A 21,544-nucleotide genomic window follows, 5' to 3' on the forward strand; every position below is an offset into this window, starting at 1 on the left:
ATGAAAAATGTATGTGGATATATGCAAAGAACAGAAGACAAAAGCATGCCCTGCATCTGACTGAGGCAAGATGAATACTTTTACATTTTTTATATTTTTTGCTCTTGTTAGAATGTTTGCCGAATAAAAGAGGGAGAAAATTCTTGTGAAACTATTTCAAAGACTAGTCCCCATTTTTTCCCCTAAAGGATGGTCTTTATCATGTCAATTTTCTCAACACCATCCCAAATCCAGCTTTTTCCACGTTTCCTGCAAACCCTGCTCCTCGGCATTTACACCTGCTTGTCCATCTCCAGGTGGCTTGACCTCAGCTACTCACACTCTGGCCAGGTCCCGTCCTCCACGTATCTCTGTGCAACACTGATGTGCCTGCCTAACAATTCAGTAAGCCTAAGGGCTGCTCCCACCACAGCGTCCCCCTCTCTGTGATCTCTGAACAGTTCATCAATTTCCATTACTTTTATCAACCACTTGACCATTATGCCTGAAAGTCCAAGTATTTTTACTCTGACTCCTTTGCCTGGAGTGTCTGTGTGTGTCAGCAAGAGCAGTCCCACGCAGGATGCAGAGCATCCCAGTCTGTGAATGGCTGAGGAAGGGAGAGCAAGGACATTCTCGCTGTCCTTGATCCCCAAAGATTTCTCCAGATGCCAGGGGTGGGATGCTCAGAGGACCAGGGAGGCACCCCCATCACCCATTGCAGCTTAGGGCATTTTTCCACAGAAAGCCCCTTCTGCGGACCCTGCTCAGCCTGAGGCTTGGTGTTAATAAGAAACCAAGCTGCCCTGACAAGAGATGGGGCAGTTTGGGCTCTGTGTCCTTTACATTTCTACTCTACTCCCAGGAACAGGCTGGAAGGCAGCTTTAAGTTGATTGCATTATGATTGAACTATTTTTTAAAGTGTAAAGAGACTGAAAACGGGGGAGGCGGGGCGGGTTGGGGGAATTTCACTTCCCATTGGTTTCCACCTTTGTCCAGGGCTCAACAAAATAGAACTCCATCTTCACCCTGGATGTGAAGAACTGGAAGATGTGCCCCACGATCAGGAACTTCGGCAACTGCAAAGGGAGGGCGGGGTGGAAAGCCAGTAAGGTTGGGTTGGAGACGGAGAGGAGGTGGTGGACACGCCCTATTCAGTGCCTCGGCCAAAACGCGTAGAAGCCGAGTTCTCTCTAAGAGCCAGAGAGAGAACTTCTCAAGGCAGCACGAATCCTCAGAGGGGCAGAAGGGTAGTAAGGGAAGCCGCAGGCAGGATGGAGCCGGGTCGAGGAGCTTCCTGTTGAGCATCCCTAACACCTGAGTCCCCTAGTTCACACATACTTAGGATGGAGATCGAGGAAAGTAGAACCTCTCGGTCCCGGACAGGGCCGGTCCCTCTGTTTCTAGATGTCAAACCGTACCTCAGGCGAGTCCCGGGGATCCGGCTACGGAATTCCTAGGCGATTGTGAACCTTCTTCGGGGACTCCCGCGTTAGGGTTCTCTCCGCGCAGAGGGGAGAGGGACAGCCTGAAGGCCCTGCTGCAGTCGGCTGGTTCCCCAGACCACGCCGCCCTCGCCCACCCCGGGTGCAGCTCAGCTCGGAGTCGCGGGCCGCTCTCCAAACCCACTCTGCGCGCGGACACCCGCCACGCCCTCGGACTCCCAGCCCTGTGACAGCCCGCTGCCCTGGGAACCGCGAGGAAAGGCAGGAGGGACTGGCGCGGAGACTAAGGTGGACGAGTTGGACTCCTGAGGGGGCCCACTCTTTTCTCCACTGGAAAAGAGACCCACGAGGACTCAACGGCGAGGCGCCAGAGGGGTGCGGAGCTGCGGCCCCATGAGGGGCCAGAGTAGGGGAAACTGGACTCCTCTCTGCCCTCCCCATCACGCAAGGCCCCCTTCCACGCCCTTACTCGCCGCGTCCACGCCAAGCCCAGGGCGCGCTTGCGTCCCCGCGGGGGGAGCCGGGATCCCGCGCGCCGCGCTATGGAAGCAGCTAACCTCTCGGTGGCCTCCACCGGCGTCGCCCTTCGCCTGGGACCCGAAGCCTTCAGCAGCAGCCCAAACCCAAGCGGGGTCGTCGGATCGACCCCAGGAGGTGCGGCCCCGCCGGGCCGAGAACCGCCTTTCTCCGTCTTCTCGGTGCTGGTGGTGACGCTGCTGGTGCTGCTGATCGCGGCCACGTTCCTGTGGAACCTGCTGGTCCTGGTCACCATCCTGCGCGTCCGCGCCTTTCACCGTGTGCCGCATAACTTGGTGGCCTCGACGGCCGTGTCGGACGCGCTAGTGGCCGCGCTGGTAATGCCCCTGAGCCTGGTGAGCGAGCTGTCGGCTGGGCGACGGTGGCGGCTGGGCAGGCGTCTGTGCCACGTGTGGATCTCCTTCGACGTGATGTGCTGCACCGCCAGCATTTGGAACGTGGCGGCCATCGCCCTGGACCGCTACTGGACTATCACGCGCCACCTGCAGTACACGCTGCGCGCCCGCCGCCGCGCCTCGGCGCTCATGATCGCGCTCACCTGGGCGCTCTCGGCGCTCATCGCCCTCGCACCGCTGCTCTTCGGCTGGGGCGAGGCGTACGACGCTCGACTCCAGCGCTGCCAGGTGAGCCAGGAGCCCTCCTACGCCGTCTTCTCCACCTGCGGCGCCTTCTACCTGCCGCTGGGCGTGGTGCTGTTTGTCTACTGGAAGATATATAAGGCGGCCAAGTTTCGCTTCGGTCGCCGCTGCAGGGCTGTGCTGCCCCTGCCCTCCGCCGTGCAGGTGAGGCGCGGGTTGGGGAATGGGGATTTGGGAAAGGGGTCGCCGAGGGACGAGGAAGCCTGGCGAAAGGGAGAGCTGGAGGTGCAAGTTTGCACACTTGGCGCAAGCTTTTCAGGTTGGCCAGCCGGAGCGCACGCGGAGTTGGCCATCTGCTCTGCTGCAGCCCTCGCGGAGGAGCTCCGCATCCGCGCCTAGCGCGCACACGAGGGGCTCATGCGTGGATGGTGCGCCGTGGGGAAAGGAGTGCCAGCACCTGCCCACTCGGCCTGGAGCTGGCGCGGGCGCCGCGGCACCGCGCGGCTGGGAGGGGCGGCAGGGGCAGTGTTGCTCGGTAGCGTTGAGCTCGCGGCGGATCCACGGCGCCCTCCGTTGCTTTTCCCCTGGAGCTATTGTGTCCGTGGGAGTCCTCAGCCGCCAATTTCCCAGCCCCGGCTAGACCAAGCGTGACGGCAGGGGGCTGGAAATTCGTCCTGCCGTTGAACACATTTCTGTGACCATTCGCTCGGTATTTTTGTCTCCACTGCACCCTCTTTCACCCCTGCAGTCCCGAGACTATTCACTCTATTGGCCAGCTTCCTGCCAAGGGGAAAGTGAGGATAAAAATGAGTCTAAGTATCACTTTTCTTTCACTGTCTCAACCTCAGTGCTATCCTTTAGTGACTTTGGAAAGAGATAGAAAGCTCAGGACTTTGGGGCAGTTACTTAATCTCTGTGGGCGTCTTTTCCTGCACTTTAGACTGGTTAATTCCTACGTAATAGGGCTCTTGGCTTACGTGAGATAAAGAATGCAGACCCCTGGCACAGTGCCTGGCAAACGGCGGTGGAGGGGTCGCAGAGCTGCCTGGAGCGAGGGGATCCTCAGGGCCCGGGCGTTGCCCGGCAATCCACAATGGGCGCCGGAAACGAAGGAATGAGAGGGAGGAACCTGCATTTGGCAGAACTTCTCTCCACTGTCTTTAGAATGGGGCTTTCTGCTTTTTTTGTTTGTTGTTTAGTCTGTAATTCCTGTCAGACCCTTGAGACTCCATGGACAGTAACCTGCCAGGCCACTCTGTCCATGGGATTCTCCAGGCAAGAATACTGGAGTGGACTGCCTTTTCCTTCTCCAGGGGATCGTCCCCACCCAGGGATTGAACTTGTACCTCCTGCTTGGCAGGTAGATTCTTTACCCCTGAGCCACCTGGGAAGACTCTCTGCCTTTTGGTCAGACCCTAGGAGACCCTAACTCCCTCCTCACTCTGGAGCTCACTTTGTGGGCTTCAGGCCCTCAGTCCTGGAGAATAATAGGAATTATTGCCTCTTTCCTAATACAATGTATGGACCAGGGGAAGGGGACACGAGGTGGGAAAGAAAGGGGGTCAGTTTTTTTGTTGTTAGCTTTGTTTTAATTCTGTAAGTTAACTCAGATGCTTAGGTTATTCAAATATGTGTATTTTTAAAAGCAGGCATCTCCCGCCCCCCCACACCCTTCATGAAATGGCAGAGGAGTTTTGTAGGATAAAACGGGAATGTCAAGTCTATAATTGGAAAGTGTTGTTAAGGGAGAGCTTTATTCAGAATTAATGATGTCCTTTGAAAGGTCCCTTGGAAATGCCTGGGGTGATTATCCTTTTTCTATCTGATTGCCAAGGCAGGGCAGACTTTTACTGGTTACATCGATCCAGGGTGCACCCTGAGAAATCATGGTGAAATGGATGCCAGAAAGGCTTGCCACGCCTGAGTTTAGTGTTCATTTTTGACAGACCCTATTCAAGCAGCTGATAACAAAGCAGATGTGCCTCGATGATGGGGGAGCTGGACAATCAGGATGGTCACTGGTAGGGAGAAAGTTCTCTGGGAGGCAGAGCAGCCTGGTGATTTAGCCACCTGCCAGCAATGAGCTTCTTTCCCATTTTGGGCTGCAAGCTTTCTCCTCTAAGACACCGCATTGGTCTAAGTCACGGCTAAGAGTCTTGAATCATATGATGCTGAGGTTGTAGATGAGGTGGATTCAAGAACATCCTGCTTCTTTAGGCTCCAGCAAGCCATCACTCAAACTCCTGGGTAATGTCGCAGAGTCAGCAGTTGCAAGCTTGTTGACCACACCCAAACAGAAGTTTTAACTAATGTGCCAGAAATACTCTCTCTGTGCCTTCCCCCACCTGCTTTATAAAAAAATTTAATTGGAGGGTAGTTGCTTTATGATGTTGTGTTGGTTTCTGCTGTATAAGAACATGAACCAGCCACGAGTACATATAACCCCCTCTCTCCTGAGGCTCCTTTCCAGCCCTCTCCTTCTGTCCCACCCTTCTAGGTCATCGCAGAGGCCGGTCTGGGCTTCCTGCGTTACACAGAAGCTTCTCACCAGCTATCTGTTTCACACATGCTAGTGGATATATGTCAGTGCTTCTCTCTCTGTTTATCCTCCCCTCTCCTTCCACCCCTGTGTCCACAAGACCATCCTCTACATCTGCATTGCTATTCTTGCCCTGCAAATAGGTTCATCAGGACCATTTTCTAGATTCCATATATATGCATTAACAGGTGATATTTGTTTTTCTCTTCCAGACTTATTTCACTCTGTATAACCTGCTTTTCTCTGCATTCCGGGGGAAATGAGTAGAGTTGAATTTAGGTCCTGCAAAATGTCTTTATTGCTTTCTGTGGGTGATGGGAGCACTTAGGAAGGCAGAAGGCCTCTGGTCATGAGGTTGTGCTCACCCTTCACCGTTTTCAGGATTCTGTGACTAGGTCCCAACACTAAAATAGGATCAGGGAGGAATCTGCAATCATGCCTCAAGTTTTGAAAGTAGACGTGGAAAGAAATGCTGACTGAGTGAGTTCCCTCTTCCAGGCACAGTGACCCTTTACCTTCTTCCTCTTATTTAACCCTCAGGCTCCAGACACATTGGCAATACAGCATCTGTTTGTCAGGATAAGCTAAGATACGCTGAGTAACACAGAATCCCCAGACTAATGGTTTAACCCAGTTTCACGCAAAGTTCAGTGTGGGTCTGGTGGCCCCCCTCCCCTGCTCAGCTCTCCTCCAGGCAGTGACTTGTGGATCCAGGCCCCTTGTCATCTTTAGGTCACGCCGTCTTGAACATGTGGTTTCTGAGGTTGCTGTGGAAGAGGAAGTGGGACCTGGAGATACAGCAGCTTCTACCTGCCTTACCCAGAAGAGCCCCTTCCGGGCACAGTCCATTGGCCAGACACTGTCTGTGAAGACTAGGGGAACCTATGGCTCTTTGGTGAGCATTAACCATCTTTGCCACACAGCTCTCATTTTTCTTGTTGTTCAGTCTTTAAGTTGTGTCCATTGAGTTGGGGATGCCATCCAACCATGACAGAGGATGGTCTGTCACTCCCTTCTCCTCCTGCCCTCAATCTTTCCCAGCATCAGGATCTTTTCCAATGAGTTGGCTCTTCACATCAGAGTTGAATTTAGGTCCTGCAGCTTCAGCTTTAGCACCAGTCCTTCCAGTGAATATTCAGGGTTGATTTCCTTTAGGATTGACCGGTTTGATCTCCTTGTAGTCCAAGTGACTCTCAAGGGTCTTCTCCAGCACCACAGTTCAAAAGCATCCATTCTTCAGATGATCCAATTCAGGTGCCATAAAGTGAGTTCATCCATGACCTCACAGTTCCTGGGTGGAGAAGCTAAAGTCTGTCCTGGATCTATCAATAAAATCACTGTTCTTTTCATCCCTTTTTCATTATGCTGTGCTCTCTGCAGAAATTTAATTTCTGAGCACTGTCACAAGCACCTAGAACTTCATGGGAGGGAGACAGTCATATCCCAGTCAAGGTGGGTCATGGGGATGTCAACTAAAAACAACAACAAGAAAAAAACAACCTAAAAGTTGATAATGTTGGCGGACTTTCTGAGAACTTCATCCTGGAAGACAGGTTCTCAGATAGTTCTGAGGTACTCATTGTGTTATCTTGTTGCAAGCCCATGGGCTGTGGCCTCCCAGGCTGCTCTGTTCATAGGTTCTCCAGGCAAGAATACTGGAGTGGGTCGCCATTTCCTTCTCCAGGTATCTTCCTGACACAGGGATCCAACCTGTGTCTTGTGCATTGGCAGGTGGATGGCAGCCCATCCATGGGGAGCAGGATCTCAAAATTGTGAACTCCTTTGTAGGAGAGTTGAAAAACAAGTGAATACAGAGGCACCACCAGCGTCTCTCAGGAGTGGGGGTTAATTTCCATCTGCATCCTTCTTTTCCCACCTCATAGATGGGACACCATGATGTAGTATATTCTGCTGTCCCTAATGCATCCCCCATGGGTTATAATTGTTTCCTACTATCCTATACTCTTTACTGCTTAGAAGAGGAAAAAAGCAAAGTCAATAGAGATTGTTTGTTTGGTTTTTAAAATGCAACATCAAACATTTTGTTCATTTTAATTGTTTGTCTGATAGCTGTGTCTGATATCAGGGCATGCTTATTTATTAGGCATGGTGGGTACACCACCGAGAGCTGCCATACTTTTAGGGGCCCATGGAAATTGTTTAATTTCTTTTAGAGGGAAAGTGAATATAATAGTAATGAGTTCAGCCTTGATTATATTAGTCTTTATAATAATATGATCATAAAATATAATTTTTAATATTTTTTAATGGAAGAAGGAAGGGCCCACAGAGGCATGGATGCCTCAGGCTCAAGAAGGTTGTAATGCAGCCTTGGTTGAAACCTTCTTTCATTCACTCAATCAATAAACATGTGCTGGGAGACAGTGTGCACATTAGTTAAGAACTTGGGATTTGGAAACAAGGAGACCTGGATTTCAATTCTTTTTGTGCCACTTATTAACTCTCTAGCCAAGTGAATTCAGCTCCATCTGCATTTCCCTGTAGGTAAAATAGAAATATTGCTATCTGCTTCTTAACATTCTTGTGAAGAGTAGATGAGATAACAGTGTATATAGAGTAACTAAAATAGTAAACCCTAAATGATGGCCACTGTACTACTTTTGTTACTATTTTTTGCAACTTTTCTTATAAGTTATAAATAATAAGTTATTATTTTATACCTCTTACTGCTGTTGCTCACCATTATAGGTGGATTAGTTAGTTATTTCTTAACAATCACCCCTATATTTAGTGTCTTCAAACAACAAACATGCCAGACCCAATTTCTGTGGGTCTGGCATTGGGAACAGCTTAGCTGGGTGTTCTGGTCCAAGGTCATTTGTGGTTGTAGCTGTGGTTCACACAGCTATTAGCAGAGGGCTCTACAGGGCTGCCTGAGTGTCATCCCCGATATAGTAGCCGGCTTCCCCCAGTCTGAGAGTGAGGCAAGGGGGAAACTGCAGTGCCTTTTATGAGCTGTCTCAGAAGCTACGTTTCATCACTTCTCCCCTAAAATCTATTCATTACAAGTGAGTCACTAACTCCACCCCACCCTCAAGGGAAGGCGACTTAGGCTCAACTTTTGGGAGATGAGTGAAAGAACCTGTGAATGTATTTTAAAACCACCACAAAAGGCTGCGCAGATGGTATTCAAGGTTATTGGACTTGTACTGACCTGCACATCAGACAACATGGGAGCCTCTGAGGTTTCGTAGGAGTGGTCTCTGCTCTCCAGGGATTCATGCTGCTGCTGCTGCTGCTAAGTCGCTTCAGTCGTGTCCGACTCTGTGCGACCCCATAGACGGCAGCCCACCAGGCTCCCCCGTCCCTGGCATTCTCCAGGCAAGAACACTGGAGTGGGTTGCCATTTCCTTCTCCAATGCAGAAAAGTGAAAAGTGAAAGTGAGTCGCTCAGTCGTGTCCGACTCTTAGCGACCCCATGGACTGCAGCCGACCAGGCTCCTCCTTCCATGGGATTTTCCAGGCAAGAGCCCTGGAGTGGGGTGCCATTGCCTTCTCCAGGGATTCATGTTAGTAAACCACAATTACAGAATTATAAATGTAATAAAGTCTTTTAAAATTTTATTTTATTTTTTTGTCTGTGCTAGGTCTTCGTTGCTGCACGAGGTCTTTCTCTAGTTGTGGTGTGAGGTCTTATTGAAGTGGCTTTTCTTGTTGTGGACCACAGGCTGTTGGGCACACGGGCTTCAGTAGTTGTGACTTGCGGACTCTACAGCTCAGTAACTGTGATGCACAGGCTTAGTTGTCCTGCAGCATGTAGGATCTTCCTGGACCAGGGATTGAACTTGTGTCCCCTGCTTTGGCAGGCAGATTCTTAGCCACTGGATCACCAGGGAAGTCTGCAATGATGTCTTACATGTGTTCCAGAGTACAGTGGTCTTGAAAGACTGATAGTATTTGTGAAAGCACTTTGTAACCTGTAAAGGTCAAAATAAATGTATGGTATTGAACTATTGGGTTTGTGACGACTTGGAACTGAATTTTAGGTAATGTCATATTACAAAATATTTGCCTCTCCAAACTAATCCTCCACATTAGATTTGTGTTGTAAGCATACAGTATATAAGCCCTAAGTGACCTAAAAACTATACAGAATACTTGATGTTTTTGTCACATCTTCAATGTTTAGCTGTCATTTGTTCCACCCCAAAGACTAAGGGGCTATTGGTCTTGTGGACCTAGCCACGTGTGGGACCAGAGTTCAGTCAGAGCTAAGCTCTGGGAAGAGGATGGTGGAAAATCACCACCCTTATTCTGATTCCATCTATTAAAAGAAATATGACTCAAACCAGTCCCATGCCAGCATGCAAGACTATTTTAACATAAGAAAAGTAAATTTTATTCATCAAATTGTAAGATTATTTTAACTTTAGAAAAGTTAAGTTTATTCATCAAATTGTATGGTAACATACATCTGACTTATCATTTGATTCTTTTAAGACTGATGCCTAATTGTCTGAGAGTTTTCAGAACTACTTGTGTGGATAAAGGAGCGTTTTCTCTAGACTTTTTAGAGATACCCCTGGCTTTCCCCTCTCTAGAAACTTCTTCCTTGTTCTCCTCCATTGTTACATTCATTCTGCCTCTTTACTTCTGCTTCCATTTCTCTTTTCCCTGGTTGGATTGTTGGGGAAAGTGCAGGGGGATGTAGATGAAGTATGGTGCAGGGATCAGGTGTCTGCCCCAGTGACCTTGCAACAAGCTACTTCTTAAATCCTTGTAGTTCTTAGAGAAGATTGAGTTTCTCAGTAGAAGAATGAGATTCAAATTCCATGGTTATTAACCCTTTCACAGGTCACAGAATTCCTTGAAAATTAAAGAAAGCTTTGGACTTGCTGCTCAGAAAGGCTTGTAGGCGCCTGCTTGCCCAGTGTGCCTAGGGCACTGCCCGAAGCCTATTTGGAGGGTGATCCTCAGTCTTGCCTCCCACCCACTCTTCGGGAGAATGGAGGCCACAGTGCAGTAGGAACTGGGGCTCTCCACCGCACGGGCAGTGTTTGTCACGGGAGCCATGGCCCCCTACGCGCCCATGTCAAGACACCGTGGCTGGAGGATGCGTGCGCAAAAGGCAAGACTTCCCCTCTCTCCATTACACCCTCCTCTATGCCAAGACTCTCTGCCCTGGGAGTCTGGGGACCTCAAGGTAAGAACTCACACAGAGGACCTTCCGTTGGCCTCCACCCGTAAAAGAGGATGACTAGATCAGATGATATTAGAACGGAAACAAATGTTGTGTAATTTTAAGTAACACACTTGATTACAGTTTCCCTTCCTCAGTATTAACTCCAGTGAGTTCTTAGCCATCCCAGGGTAATTGAGCACCGCCCCCCCCCCCCCCCACCAAATTCATATTTTCCAAATGTAATAATAGTAGCGATTGTCCTTTATGTTATGATCATACCCGAGTTTAGCATAACTGTCCTTTGTGGTGTATGTAATTACACTCAAGGGAAAGGTAATTTTTTTCAAGCCCAGCAGTGCTCTGCTTTTATTTATTAATCTGTTTTTTTTTTTTAAATAAGGAAACATCTTTATTTTCTGGTTTCTTTTGCACAAGGGAAGCTGCTGAGAAAATTTCCTGTTGTAGTTTGTTAGACAAGTTAGACATTAGACAGTTTCTGTTTACTTTGAGGGGATATTTTGATTAGTTTTCTCGTCAAGGTGCCTTTGAGAAGTGCAGCTTTGAGCTTGGTTATCTCTGTATAGCACGGGCAGAGAGAATGGCAACCTGGGTGCTCCATCTCCTGACCTTTAGAGCTCTGGATAGAAATGGGGAATTCCAGTTACAATTCGGATTGCCTTCAACCGAAACGGGATGCCTCTCAATGTCCTCCGTCCTCTCCCAGGGCTTCATTAGTCCCTGGGATTGGCGTGTCCCCACCACCAGCCTTGTGAAGAGCCTCGCTATAGTGGATGCCTGACCTGTGTGTCAGCACCCAAGCTAGTTGGTTTCAGGAGTGATTAGGAACCATCTTTCTTTTTTCTGCTTTCCTTTTCTAGTTCTTCTTAGGGTGTTCAGCTGACAACACTGGCGGTTTACACATTTGTGGGTGCTTCCTGTGGCAGCTGGATTTTTTTTTTTAATTAGAGGGGAGGGAAGGCACATTCCTTTTACTTAGAGGGACATAACGATGACATCTCTGAGTTCCTGCCACGCACTACTGTCTCACTGTCATCCTCCAGGAAGCCCACCATGTATGACGGATAAAGATCTTCATCGCTGGAAACGCAAAACTGGGAGCTCAGATTGGAATCCTGCCTACGCCCTAATTTGCTCTGAGCCTTGGTTTCCTTACTCCTTAGTCACTGGCTGCTGTTATAACTGAGTCAGGTGGTGTGTGGAACCACGTGGCCAGTAGCAGATGACTGTCAGGAACTCTGAGATTTTCCCCTGCTGGCAAGCTCACAAGTCAGCCTACCCTAGTTTACTGGACACTGACATAAGACAGGAGACTTCTGGGTCAGAGTCAGAGGATGTTGTCACTCGTGGTTCACAGGGAGCACGAACTTCATGTGTGCATCTCTTCTCTTCCCTTCGAAGTCCCATGCGACCGACATGGAGTGGGCCAGCTGGATCTGCATCACAAATAGTAGGGAAACTCCCAGATTAGGGAACTCAAGTCGGTACTGTCCAACACTGAACAGTATATAAACCTGCCCTTTGCTTTTCGGAAACCTAAATCTTTAATAATGGGTTGCAAGTAAATCTGTCTTCTTTTCTACTGGGAGATACTCTCTCATTCTTCCAAGGCTGTTTGTTATACAAACATCCTTGACAGGCTGGTCCGAAACAAAAGCTGTCAGTGCCTTTGCTGGCAAAATGTGTAGAAACACAGGAGACTTAAAAGAAACTTGTCTCCCTAAATAACTTTTTATTTAGTGTTTGTTGAGATTTTACTATAGACCATACATTACACTAGGTGCTGGGGACGCTTCAGTGGACGGGACACTCGTGTCTCTGCCCTCCTGGAGTATTGATCGTGACACAATATTCACAATCAGCATGAAGATTCAGAATCTGTGCCTTGGTATCAGAGTGCTTACGAGAATAGTGGGACAGGATATTTGAAACTGGGACTTCATGAAAAATTCCAGTTCATAGTCCCCACATGCACTAGTCCAGTCTAGTGTTATTTGCTCAGTCGTGTCCAACTCTTTGTGACCCCAGAGACTGTAACCCGCCAGGCTTTTCTGTCCATGGGATTCTCCAGGCAAGAATATTGGGGTGGTTGCCATTCTGTTCTCCAGGAGATCTTCCTGACTCAGGGACTGAATCCGGGTCTCCTGCATTGCAGGCAGATTCCTTACTGTCTGAGCCATCAAGGAAGCCCCAGGAGATGATTAATAAATGTCAGCATATATTGTCTGGCTGATTTGGTCCTTAATTAACTTTAGATGGAAAAGCCTCAGATTCTATGGAGATGTTTAGGTGAACTCATCTTTTAGGTCGTGTCTCACAGTGGCAGAGAGAAGCCAAAGAGGCCTGGAGCCAGACAGATGGGCGGGCACCTTGGTTCTGCTTTGCCCTGCTCGTGTGACCTTGCTCGTAGCATCTGATATCTCCAAACGTCCATGTACTCAGAGCACCTGTCCTGTTACAGCAGGACAGAAGGTGGCAGGTCCTACTGGTTCTGCGCCTTCAACAGTCAGAATCCCAGTATTTTAACCTTCAGATGAGTGGATTCTAAGAGTCCGAGGCCTTTTAAGCCAGAATGGTCAGTTTTACAACAGGTGTAGGGAGGATTGTCAGGGCTTCCCCGGTGGCTCAGACAGGAAAGAATCTGCCTGCAATGTGGGAGATCTGGGGTTCAATCCTTGGGTCAGGAAGATCCCCTGGAGAAGGAAATGGCAACCCACTCCAGTACTCTTGCCTGGAGAATTCCATGGACAGAGGAGCCTGGCAGGGCTACAGTTCATAGGATCATAAAGAGTCGGAAACGACTGAGTGATTGCCACTGCTAGAGAGCATTGTCAGGGCAAAGAGGCTGAGGAGACACCCAACCAAAGAGGAAAGATGGAGAAGCTCAGGGCTGGCCCCAGAGCTGACTGCTGGAGCCCCTAGACAGTTTCCAGGAAGCCAGAGACATTCATTTGGAAGGCATCCCAAGCATAAATGTGGTCCTAAAATAGGTTCTGTGTTTTCTCCACCGTCAAATGGAGATAATTGCCTGAAGCTTTGGCATGAGGGTGAATCAGAGTTAGTCATTACAAGTGTCTGTTTTACAGTGGCTTTTCTGGAATTGTTCTTTGTGTCTTTTGGTTTTCTATTTCTTCAGATGAAAAAAGCCATGCTTGTTCGTCTTCTAGCAAACCAGGGTCTGACCTCACTGACTTGTTGACTTGGAGGCTGTTCTGGAAAGTCTGTCCTGTCCCTCCGCCCAGGATGCAGCAGGCTCAGGTGACAGGCTGTGAACATAAGGCTCCATGTTGGTGGAGCAAAGCGGGATTCTGCTGAATGCTGCAGTGATGGAAGCTGAGGTGTTTTAAACCTAATTAGTGGATTTGCCTTTTCTGTTTCTCTTCCCCTAGGATCCCTTTGAAGTGAATTGACCCCATGTGTTTACTTTGTAGCATGACAAGGATTTGGAATTGTGTTAAGGGAGGAAGGAATTCAAGTGCCTGGGAGGTCATTGAGGTCAGCAGAAAAAAATCTTTTCAAAAGTGCCCTTTAATGAGCTGAATGGGAGGAATACAAACAAACCACCCACCACCACCGCCTCTCCTGCCCTGATAATATTGTTTCCTGCAGACAATAGACTGCTAATATCCGTAGGGGATTTTAGGATGTCACGTTTTCTTCCTCAGACTTCCATCAGTGGATGCTGGTCATCCATCATGTGAGAATTGGTCAGTGTCACCTCTTCTAAAGGGGAGAAAGGAGCTTCAGCTCCTGCCTGCCTCAGGTGGACCGGAAACCTTGGGATGGCTCATTAAAGAGGGGCTGCCCGCTGGTCTGTGCAGGGTGCGTGTTTGCGGAGCCAGGACTGTGTAAGGGGCAGAGGGGTGGGGGGAGGGACGTGCTGTTGGTCTCTCCTGGAGTCACCTGCCTTTTCCTTCTCTCTCTCTGAGTGGCAGGCGGGAGGAGGCTGGGTTTACACTCAGAAAGGAAAGGACTCAACTTTGTCCATGCCACCATGATCTGTTTCAGGATGACTTAGTGATTTTCCAAATAAATAGAGATGAGTGTTGGCAGGAAGTAGCAGAGACGGAGAATTTGAAGGTAGAGCTTAGCGTGAGGAGCCGCGGGTTTGCAGAGATCAGACCACCTGGGTGCCTTCTAAGCTCCATCCTGGGCCAGGTGAGAGGAACCCGGGCTCCTCCCTTGGTGCCTGGAGGTCGGGTGGCTCTCCTGATGGCTGCTGCCAGCTGCGTCTGGGAGAGAAACGAGCTGCAGTCCTTGCCTGGGGGCCCCTTGCCTCTGTGTTTTCTCCAGCATCATGGCTGGCAGCCTTCTGGAAAGGAAGAGACACGCAGGTGAGGAGCGTGTGGTTGAAACGATCAGTCAACGTGGCATCTGTTTCCTAGGCTCTGACCGGGCGCCAGGTGGTGCTGCCAGGTAGGTGTTGTACCAGGAAAGCCCAGCCTGCTGTGGTTCAGCTTGGGCCAGAGGGGCACCTCGTGTGACACCCGTGATCGCACCCATGGCTACAAAGGAGGGGAACGTGCACAGAGCACAGAGAGACGTGACTGAGTTTAAGGGGGCAACAGCGCTGCTCTGAGAGGCTGGTGGCCTTTAAGCTGAGACTCAAGAGGCAGATAGGAAGTGACCAAAGGCTGGGGGTGAGAGGGTGGAGAGCAGCCAGAGGCTCCTTAAATGGTAGCTAATTATCACCACAAGGTCACTTACACTTGGCTTGTTTAAGCTAGGCGACACAACATTATCTCCTAATTTAAAGTGAATCCACTTAACACAGTAATCATATAATTTCTTGCAATATTGATGTTTACAGGCGACCTGCCTCTCTGGCTGTGAACTTTGTGAGGGGCAGGCCTGGGTCTGTTCCATTCAGGGTCCGGGTCCCAGCACCACCCCCGTCCATGAGTACTGAGCTGTGAGTGCCTGTGGCAGGGGGTTGTGCTGGGCACCCACACACATTCCCAGTGCTCATTCATGGTGGCCTTGTGGCGGGGAGGGGGCTTGGTCACCCGGCCTCATACAAGGAAACGGCTTGGCCAGTGGGGCTGGAGCTCAAGCCAGGGTCTGACACCAAGGCGCGTGTTCTTAAGTGCCTCCCCCGCCCCCGTTTTTAGATCATATTATTTTTTGATTGGGATTCCCTGGTGGCTCAGATGGTAAAGAATTATTTGTTCTAATATCTGACATTGTGGGGACCACCACCACTCTCAGTCCCTGAAGAACCTTCAGGACATATTTTAACCTATGGTTTCAAGAACTTTTTCACCTAGCGTTAATATTTGGGGGTGGATTATGGCATCAGTTGGGCTTCCCTGATGGCTCAGGGGTTAAGAATATATCTACAATGCAGGAGACACAGGAGATGCCTGATCCCTGGGTCAGGAAGATCCCCTGGGGGAAGAAATGGCAACCCACTCCAGTATTCTTGCCTGGAAAATTCCATGAACAGAGGAGCCTGGCGATCTACAGTCCTTAGGGTCGCAAGGAGCACTACACAGCTGAGCACACACATGTGATGATGATGGATCAGTGCATCTCGTATGGGGCTGGAGGGGAGGGGCTGGCCAAGGTTGGATGTATTGTATGTCACTGTATGGCCCAGCCTCACGCATTTTATCTTTGAATTGTGCATTTCCCCTGTTCCCAGGGAAAGGAGGCCCCTCAGGAGGCTGAGATGGCGTGCACGGCCCGCCGCCCCGCGGCGGCCTTTCCGGCGAGCGGAGCCTCGTGGCGGGAGCAGAAGGAGAAGCGGGCGGCCGTGATGGTGGGCATCCTCATCGGCGTGTTCGTGCTGTGCTGGACCCCCTTCTTCCTGGCCGAGCTCATTGGCCCCCTCTGCGCCTGCAGCCTGCCCCCCGTCTGGAAAAGCGTGTTCCTGTGGCTAGGCTACTCCAACTCTTTCTTCAATCCCCTGATTTACACGGCGTTTAACAAGAACTACAACAATGCCTTCAAGAACCTTTTCACCAAGCAGAGATAAAGCCAGGGCTTGGAGAGGGGAGGGAACTGGAATTTCTCCCCTTCATTTGTGATCCGGGCCAGAGCCGTCCCACCGCTGAGTATTGACGACATTTGGGAACCATAGCACTTGGGCCTGGACTACAGGAGCAGCGAAGCCAAAGGCCCTCCAGAAAGACAGCAGGTGGGTGGCAAGCGTGCAGCTATGCCCTCTCACCAAGTGATGCAGACATTGCTAATCGATCTCAGCATATCTTCCCACTGAGCTGGGACTCAGCCTCAGAATCCTTTCTGGACAGTGCATTCGGCAGTTATTGCTAATTGGCCAGAATTCATACGAGAGTGGTATCCCAGGTGGTGCTAGTGGTAAAGAAGCTGCCTGCCAATGCAGGAGATGTAACAGACATGGGTTCAATCCCTGCATCGGGAAGATCCCCTGGAGGAAGGCATGACAACCCACTCTGGCATTCTTGCCTGGAGAATCCCATGGACAGAAGAGCCTGGCGGGCTACAGTCCATAGGGTTTCAAAGAGATGGACATGACTGAAGTGACTAAGCATGCAGCAGACCAGAGTGGAAGCCAACTTGCTCTTCCTTTGTCTCCTCACCATATTCTCAGCACAGGGCCCAGTGACCTGCTTGGTGGCAGAATGGGTACCTGGACCAAGTCTGCCTGAATCTTAACATGGGAAAATGAAGGGAACACAACCGAAATCTGACTGGACTCCACATTTCAATGTTGGTTTGCATTTGGTACCATGAGACCCACACATGGTGTAGTGGTTCCACTTGTATTTTTCTACTTGGATTCCAGCAAGGGGCCTTAGAGGGAGAGCCTAGGTGCGGTTTGGAGGAGGGGGCAGTGATATTTTTAGGCTCACTGTCACTATTGGATAGATGCTTTATCATTGTGTTCATTTGGCCTGGGCCTTGACTTAATGTAAGATCATTATGGAAGCATCCCAGGCAGAGGGAATCATTTACATTGAGTACTTCTTAAAAGCAAGTTGTCTGCTGACTAATTTGATGGCAACTTCTGTTGGACCTTTCAGACTTCAACTTTTTCTTTACTTAGGCCTTCCCTGACCACTCACTATAATTACAAAATGCTCAATTTCTGAGACAGATCAGTTCAGTTCAGTCGCTCAGTCATGTCCGACTCTTTGCGACCCCATGAACTGCAGCACGCCAGGCCTCCCTATTCATCACCAACTGCCAGAGTCTCCCCAAACTCATGTCCATTAAGTTGGTGATGCCATCCAACCATCTCATCCTCTGTCGTCCCCTTCCCCTCCTGCCCTCAATCTTTCCCAGCATCAGGGTCTTTTCAAATGAGTCAGCTCTTTGCATCAGGTGGCCAAAGTATTGGAGTTTCAGCTTCAACATCAGTCCTACCAATGAACACCCAGGACTGATCTCCTTTCAGATGGACTGGTTGGTTCTTCTTGCAGTCCAAGGGACTGTCAAGAGTCTTCTCCAACACCACAGTTCAAAAGCATCAATTCTTCTGTGCTAAGCTTTTTTTATAGTTCAACTCTCAGATCCATACATGACCACTGGAAAAACCATAGCCTCGACTAGACAGACCTTTGTTGACAAAGTAATGTCTCTGCTTTTTAATATGCTGTCTAGGTTGCTCATAACTTTCCTTCCAAGGAGTGTCTTTTAATTTCGTGGCTGCAGTCACCATCTGCAGTGATTTTGGAGTCCCCCAAAATAAAGTCAGCCACTGTTTCCACTGTTCCCCCATCTATTTGCCATGAAGTGATGGGACCGGATGCCATGATCTTGGTTTTTTGAATGTTGAGCTTTAAGCCAACTTTTTCACTCTCCTCTTTCACTTTCATCAAGAGACTCTTTAGTTTTTCACTTTCTGCCATAAGGGTGGTGACATCTGCATATGTGAGGTTATTGAGACAGGTCAGTTGATGATTAACTTTATGTAAGGATGTACTTGTAATTCCTTTTATTTTTGAACTTATTTTGTGTTGAGGTATACGGCTATACCCTAATAAAAACAGTTCAAAAACTATTAATGTTTTGATTTAGTGTCAGGTAAACAACAAAGGGACGCAGCCATACATATCCATGTATCCATATGTAATTCCTTTTAATACAGAGTATCAGAAATAGAAATCTATTGACAAGACATCAGACTTACAATAAATATTGCAGGAATTTCCTTAAGCCTAGTCTCTGTCCTGCCTCAAATCTGCCTGTAGGACACGAGGGAGACAAGGCCAGGAGGCTGTAACTAGAATTAATCTCGTCAGGATTTATTTGCTGATTAAGTTATCACTAAAGGGTCTTCATGTCCAAATCCAGTTCCACAAAGTTCCAGGTCTGTAGGGTGGATGTGGCTAACCTAGCAGTTTTATTTTATAAATTTTGTCCTGCATAAAGCATGCTATTTTTCTCCCCTTTATCATGGCCTTCATGTTTCTTCAGGCATGTCTGAGGGGAATCTGGATTCTGCTCACAACTGTTGTCCTCTGTGAGCATCTCTTCCATGTGTGGGTACCATCATAGAAGCCTTCTCTTTGGCCCCTGACCTGCTCTCTCCACACTGAAGCTGGATGGTACAGAGGAGTGTCTTTTAAACTCCAGGTCAAGTTGCCATGAAATCAGTTGGTGATCATCTCAGTCAGCTATGTTCTCAATATCTGCACACAATCATTGCAGAATCTGACAGATGTATAGCAAAAAGCCTCCTTCTCTGCTGAGGTGTCTGTGAGTCGCTGGGATTTCACTGGTTCAGGCTGGGCTCTTCTGGGCTCAGCTTCAAGCTGCAGGTTGGTCCTCATCTGCTCCATGAGTGTCTGAACCTCCTCCGGCCAGCAGGGTAAGTTCTCCTCCAGAGAGGCTACAGGAGGGCGAGTCCAATAGACAGCACATTCTCAAACCTTTGCTCCTGTCAAGGCTGCTAACAACCCAGGACCAGGCCCAACCCGAAGTCCAGGGGTGAGGAAGCACATTCCACCTGCCAGGGTGCCATGACTAGGATGTCTGCTCTGGGGAGTGAGAATGGAATCCGATACAGTGGTTAGCATTTTTCAAAAGTTAAGTAGAACAGGAAAAACATTAGACTGTAGTATGGAAAAGGTATGCATTATCTCTGAAAACTTTTGTCCCACCCAGGTGTGCTTCATCTAGGTTATCAGTCATTGCTTAGCTGGGCTTCCTGCTGCAACCCCTGCCTCTCCTGTAGCCTGTAGGCAGCACACCACCAGAGGTGTCTTCGCTGAGATCTTGTCAAAACCCTCCCATGGTTCCCCACACAGGTCCCCTTCCCACTCCTCAGACTCACCTGCTGTGCGTGCTCCTACCTACCCCTTGACACCTGCTCCTGTCTGTGCCTGGAACTCGCATCACACAGGTATCTACCCATGTGACTCATTCCTTCACTTGTAGTGAGGTTTTGCTTATTAATATTTTATTTAGTGCTAAGAACATAGATATCCTAAAGAAGGGGCAGACAATAAACAGTAATTTTTTTCTAAATAGGACTTTTATAATGAAAACACTCATGAGTCAAACCTCTAAAACAGAAAAGCCCACAAATCTAGAAAAATGCAAAATACTTTTTCTCTCTTACCTGAATTAACCTGAAGTGAAAGTGAAAGTGTTAGTTGCTCGGTTGTGTCTGACCCTTTGAGACCCCATTGACTGCACAGCTCACCAGGCTCCTCTGTCCATGGAATGCTGCAGTCAAGAATACTGGAGTGGGTAGCCATTCCCTTCTCCAAGGGATCTTCTTGACCCAAGGATCGAACCTGGGTCTCCCGCACTGCAGGCTGATTCTTTACCAACTGAGCCACCAGGGAAGCCCTGAATTAACCTGACACCGAAATATGAACTCTGAGAGCAATTTTAAAATCATGCAAAAAATAGTACTTGTAGCATTTAAATCATAAAAAAGTACCTGGCTTATATGTTACAAAAATAAAATGAAAGCAAGTAAAAGTATACAGTTTATACAATTCAGAGACAACCAGTGTGTCTAAAAAGCGAAAGAAAGGCAATCAGGGACAGGAGACACTTTGTAAAGCAGAATGCTACAGCGATGTCTTCTGCTGGCCTAGATGAAACCAGGAGACTCTGAACACTGAGAATCCCTGATGGGATGGATAAAAGTGTAGTATCTCTAATAGGCAGCAAATCACCTGGCCCTCTGGTACAAGCTTCAGAACATAAACCGAACCGAGGCAGTCTTCCGTTAAGAATGTAAAGTTGTATTCTCTGACTACTCATGATAAAATTGCAGCCGTCACCACCATAGTGGACAGTCCTGAGCTGCGTCTTTGCTGAGTCAGCACATTGAAGCCACATGTGACCCAGTGTGTGTGTTACCTGTTTGTATTTCCCCACAGGAGTATAGCCCTAGGAAAACAAGTTCCTTTGCCTGCTGGGATCCATTCCCAGGGTCTGACCCAGAGCAGAACCTCAAATGTTTGTTGGTTGAATGAGTGAGTGAACAGGGATTTTTCTCAGAGAACAAGAAATATGGAGGTGTCATACCTTCAGCGAGCCAGGCTCTTTTCAGCCTTTCACTCCGCTGAGCTCAGGGTGCTGGGAGGTCCTTTCTGATGCTCTCGAGATGGTGAAGCCTGCTGCAAACCCCTTGCCCTTCCCCAACGAGCTGCCAGAACAGAAGCTCTTCTCTGCCATCCCGAGTTGATTATCAGTGGGAAGGTCTCCTCTGTACTGGCTGTGACTGGGTTAGACACCCATCTGTAAACCAATTCTTGGCAAACAGAATTCATGACTGTTTTTGAAAAGCTGTCATGATTCCTCTCCTGGGGCTGCACACATCGCCACCTAGAGCTGAACAAAATCAGTACTGTAAAAACCGTCTGTAAAACAAAGGGACGGGAAAGGGAAAGGATCGCCCACAGCAGGTTTCCACGCCAGACAGGTGGGGCCCCCCTTGGACCATGGCTCAGAGGTGCCATCTGCAGTTAGTAAAGCCCCAAAGCCAGGGGAACAGGGGTTGGGCTGTGATCCTCGAGACGGAGGTGCCTGTGCCGCAGCCCCGGTCTGTCCCAGGATGCCGCCCCTTCACCGTCCAGCCCCCCAGCCCCGTCCCCCACACGGCCGCTCCGCCCACACAGTGGGAGCAGGCCACCCTCGCTGCTCGTCTCCCCAGAGTTGTTCTTCCGGAGGAGGAGGCCCCTCTCCACTTCCCTGTTTTCCCCAAGACCCGAGAAAATGAGATCAACTACTTTGGGCTCAAGGACTTTAAATTCCTAAGGAAAGCGGATTTACTGACCAAAAATCTGACATCGTGTTTCTTTTTAAAAATTTAAAAACTTTATTTTTTGAATAGATAACACATGTACATGGTACAAA

At 49.0% G+C, this 21,544-nt stretch overlaps 1 protein-coding gene across 1 annotated transcript; it reads left to right on the forward strand.

Annotated features, from left to right (window-relative positions):
* The first annotated feature begins 1,189 nt into the window (after positions 1-1,189).
* LOC122688727 (5-hydroxytryptamine receptor 5B-like) lies at positions 1,190-17,426 on the forward strand. The gene is made up of 2 exons (XM_043894930.1): positions 1,190-2,744; positions 15,885-17,426. Exons 1-2 carry the CDS (start codon positions 1,968-1,970, stop codon positions 16,215-16,217), a joined length of 1,110 nt encoding a protein of 369 aa, XP_043750865.1. The 5' UTR covers positions 1,190-1,967; the 3' UTR covers positions 16,218-17,426.
* Positions 17,427-21,544: the final 4,118 nt, after the last annotated feature.

This window comes from Cervus elaphus, chromosome 33, assembly GCF_910594005.1.
Source record: "Cervus elaphus chromosome 33, mCerEla1.1, whole genome shotgun sequence".
Classification (NCBI taxonomy): domain Eukaryota; kingdom Metazoa; phylum Chordata; class Mammalia; order Artiodactyla; family Cervidae; genus Cervus; species Cervus elaphus.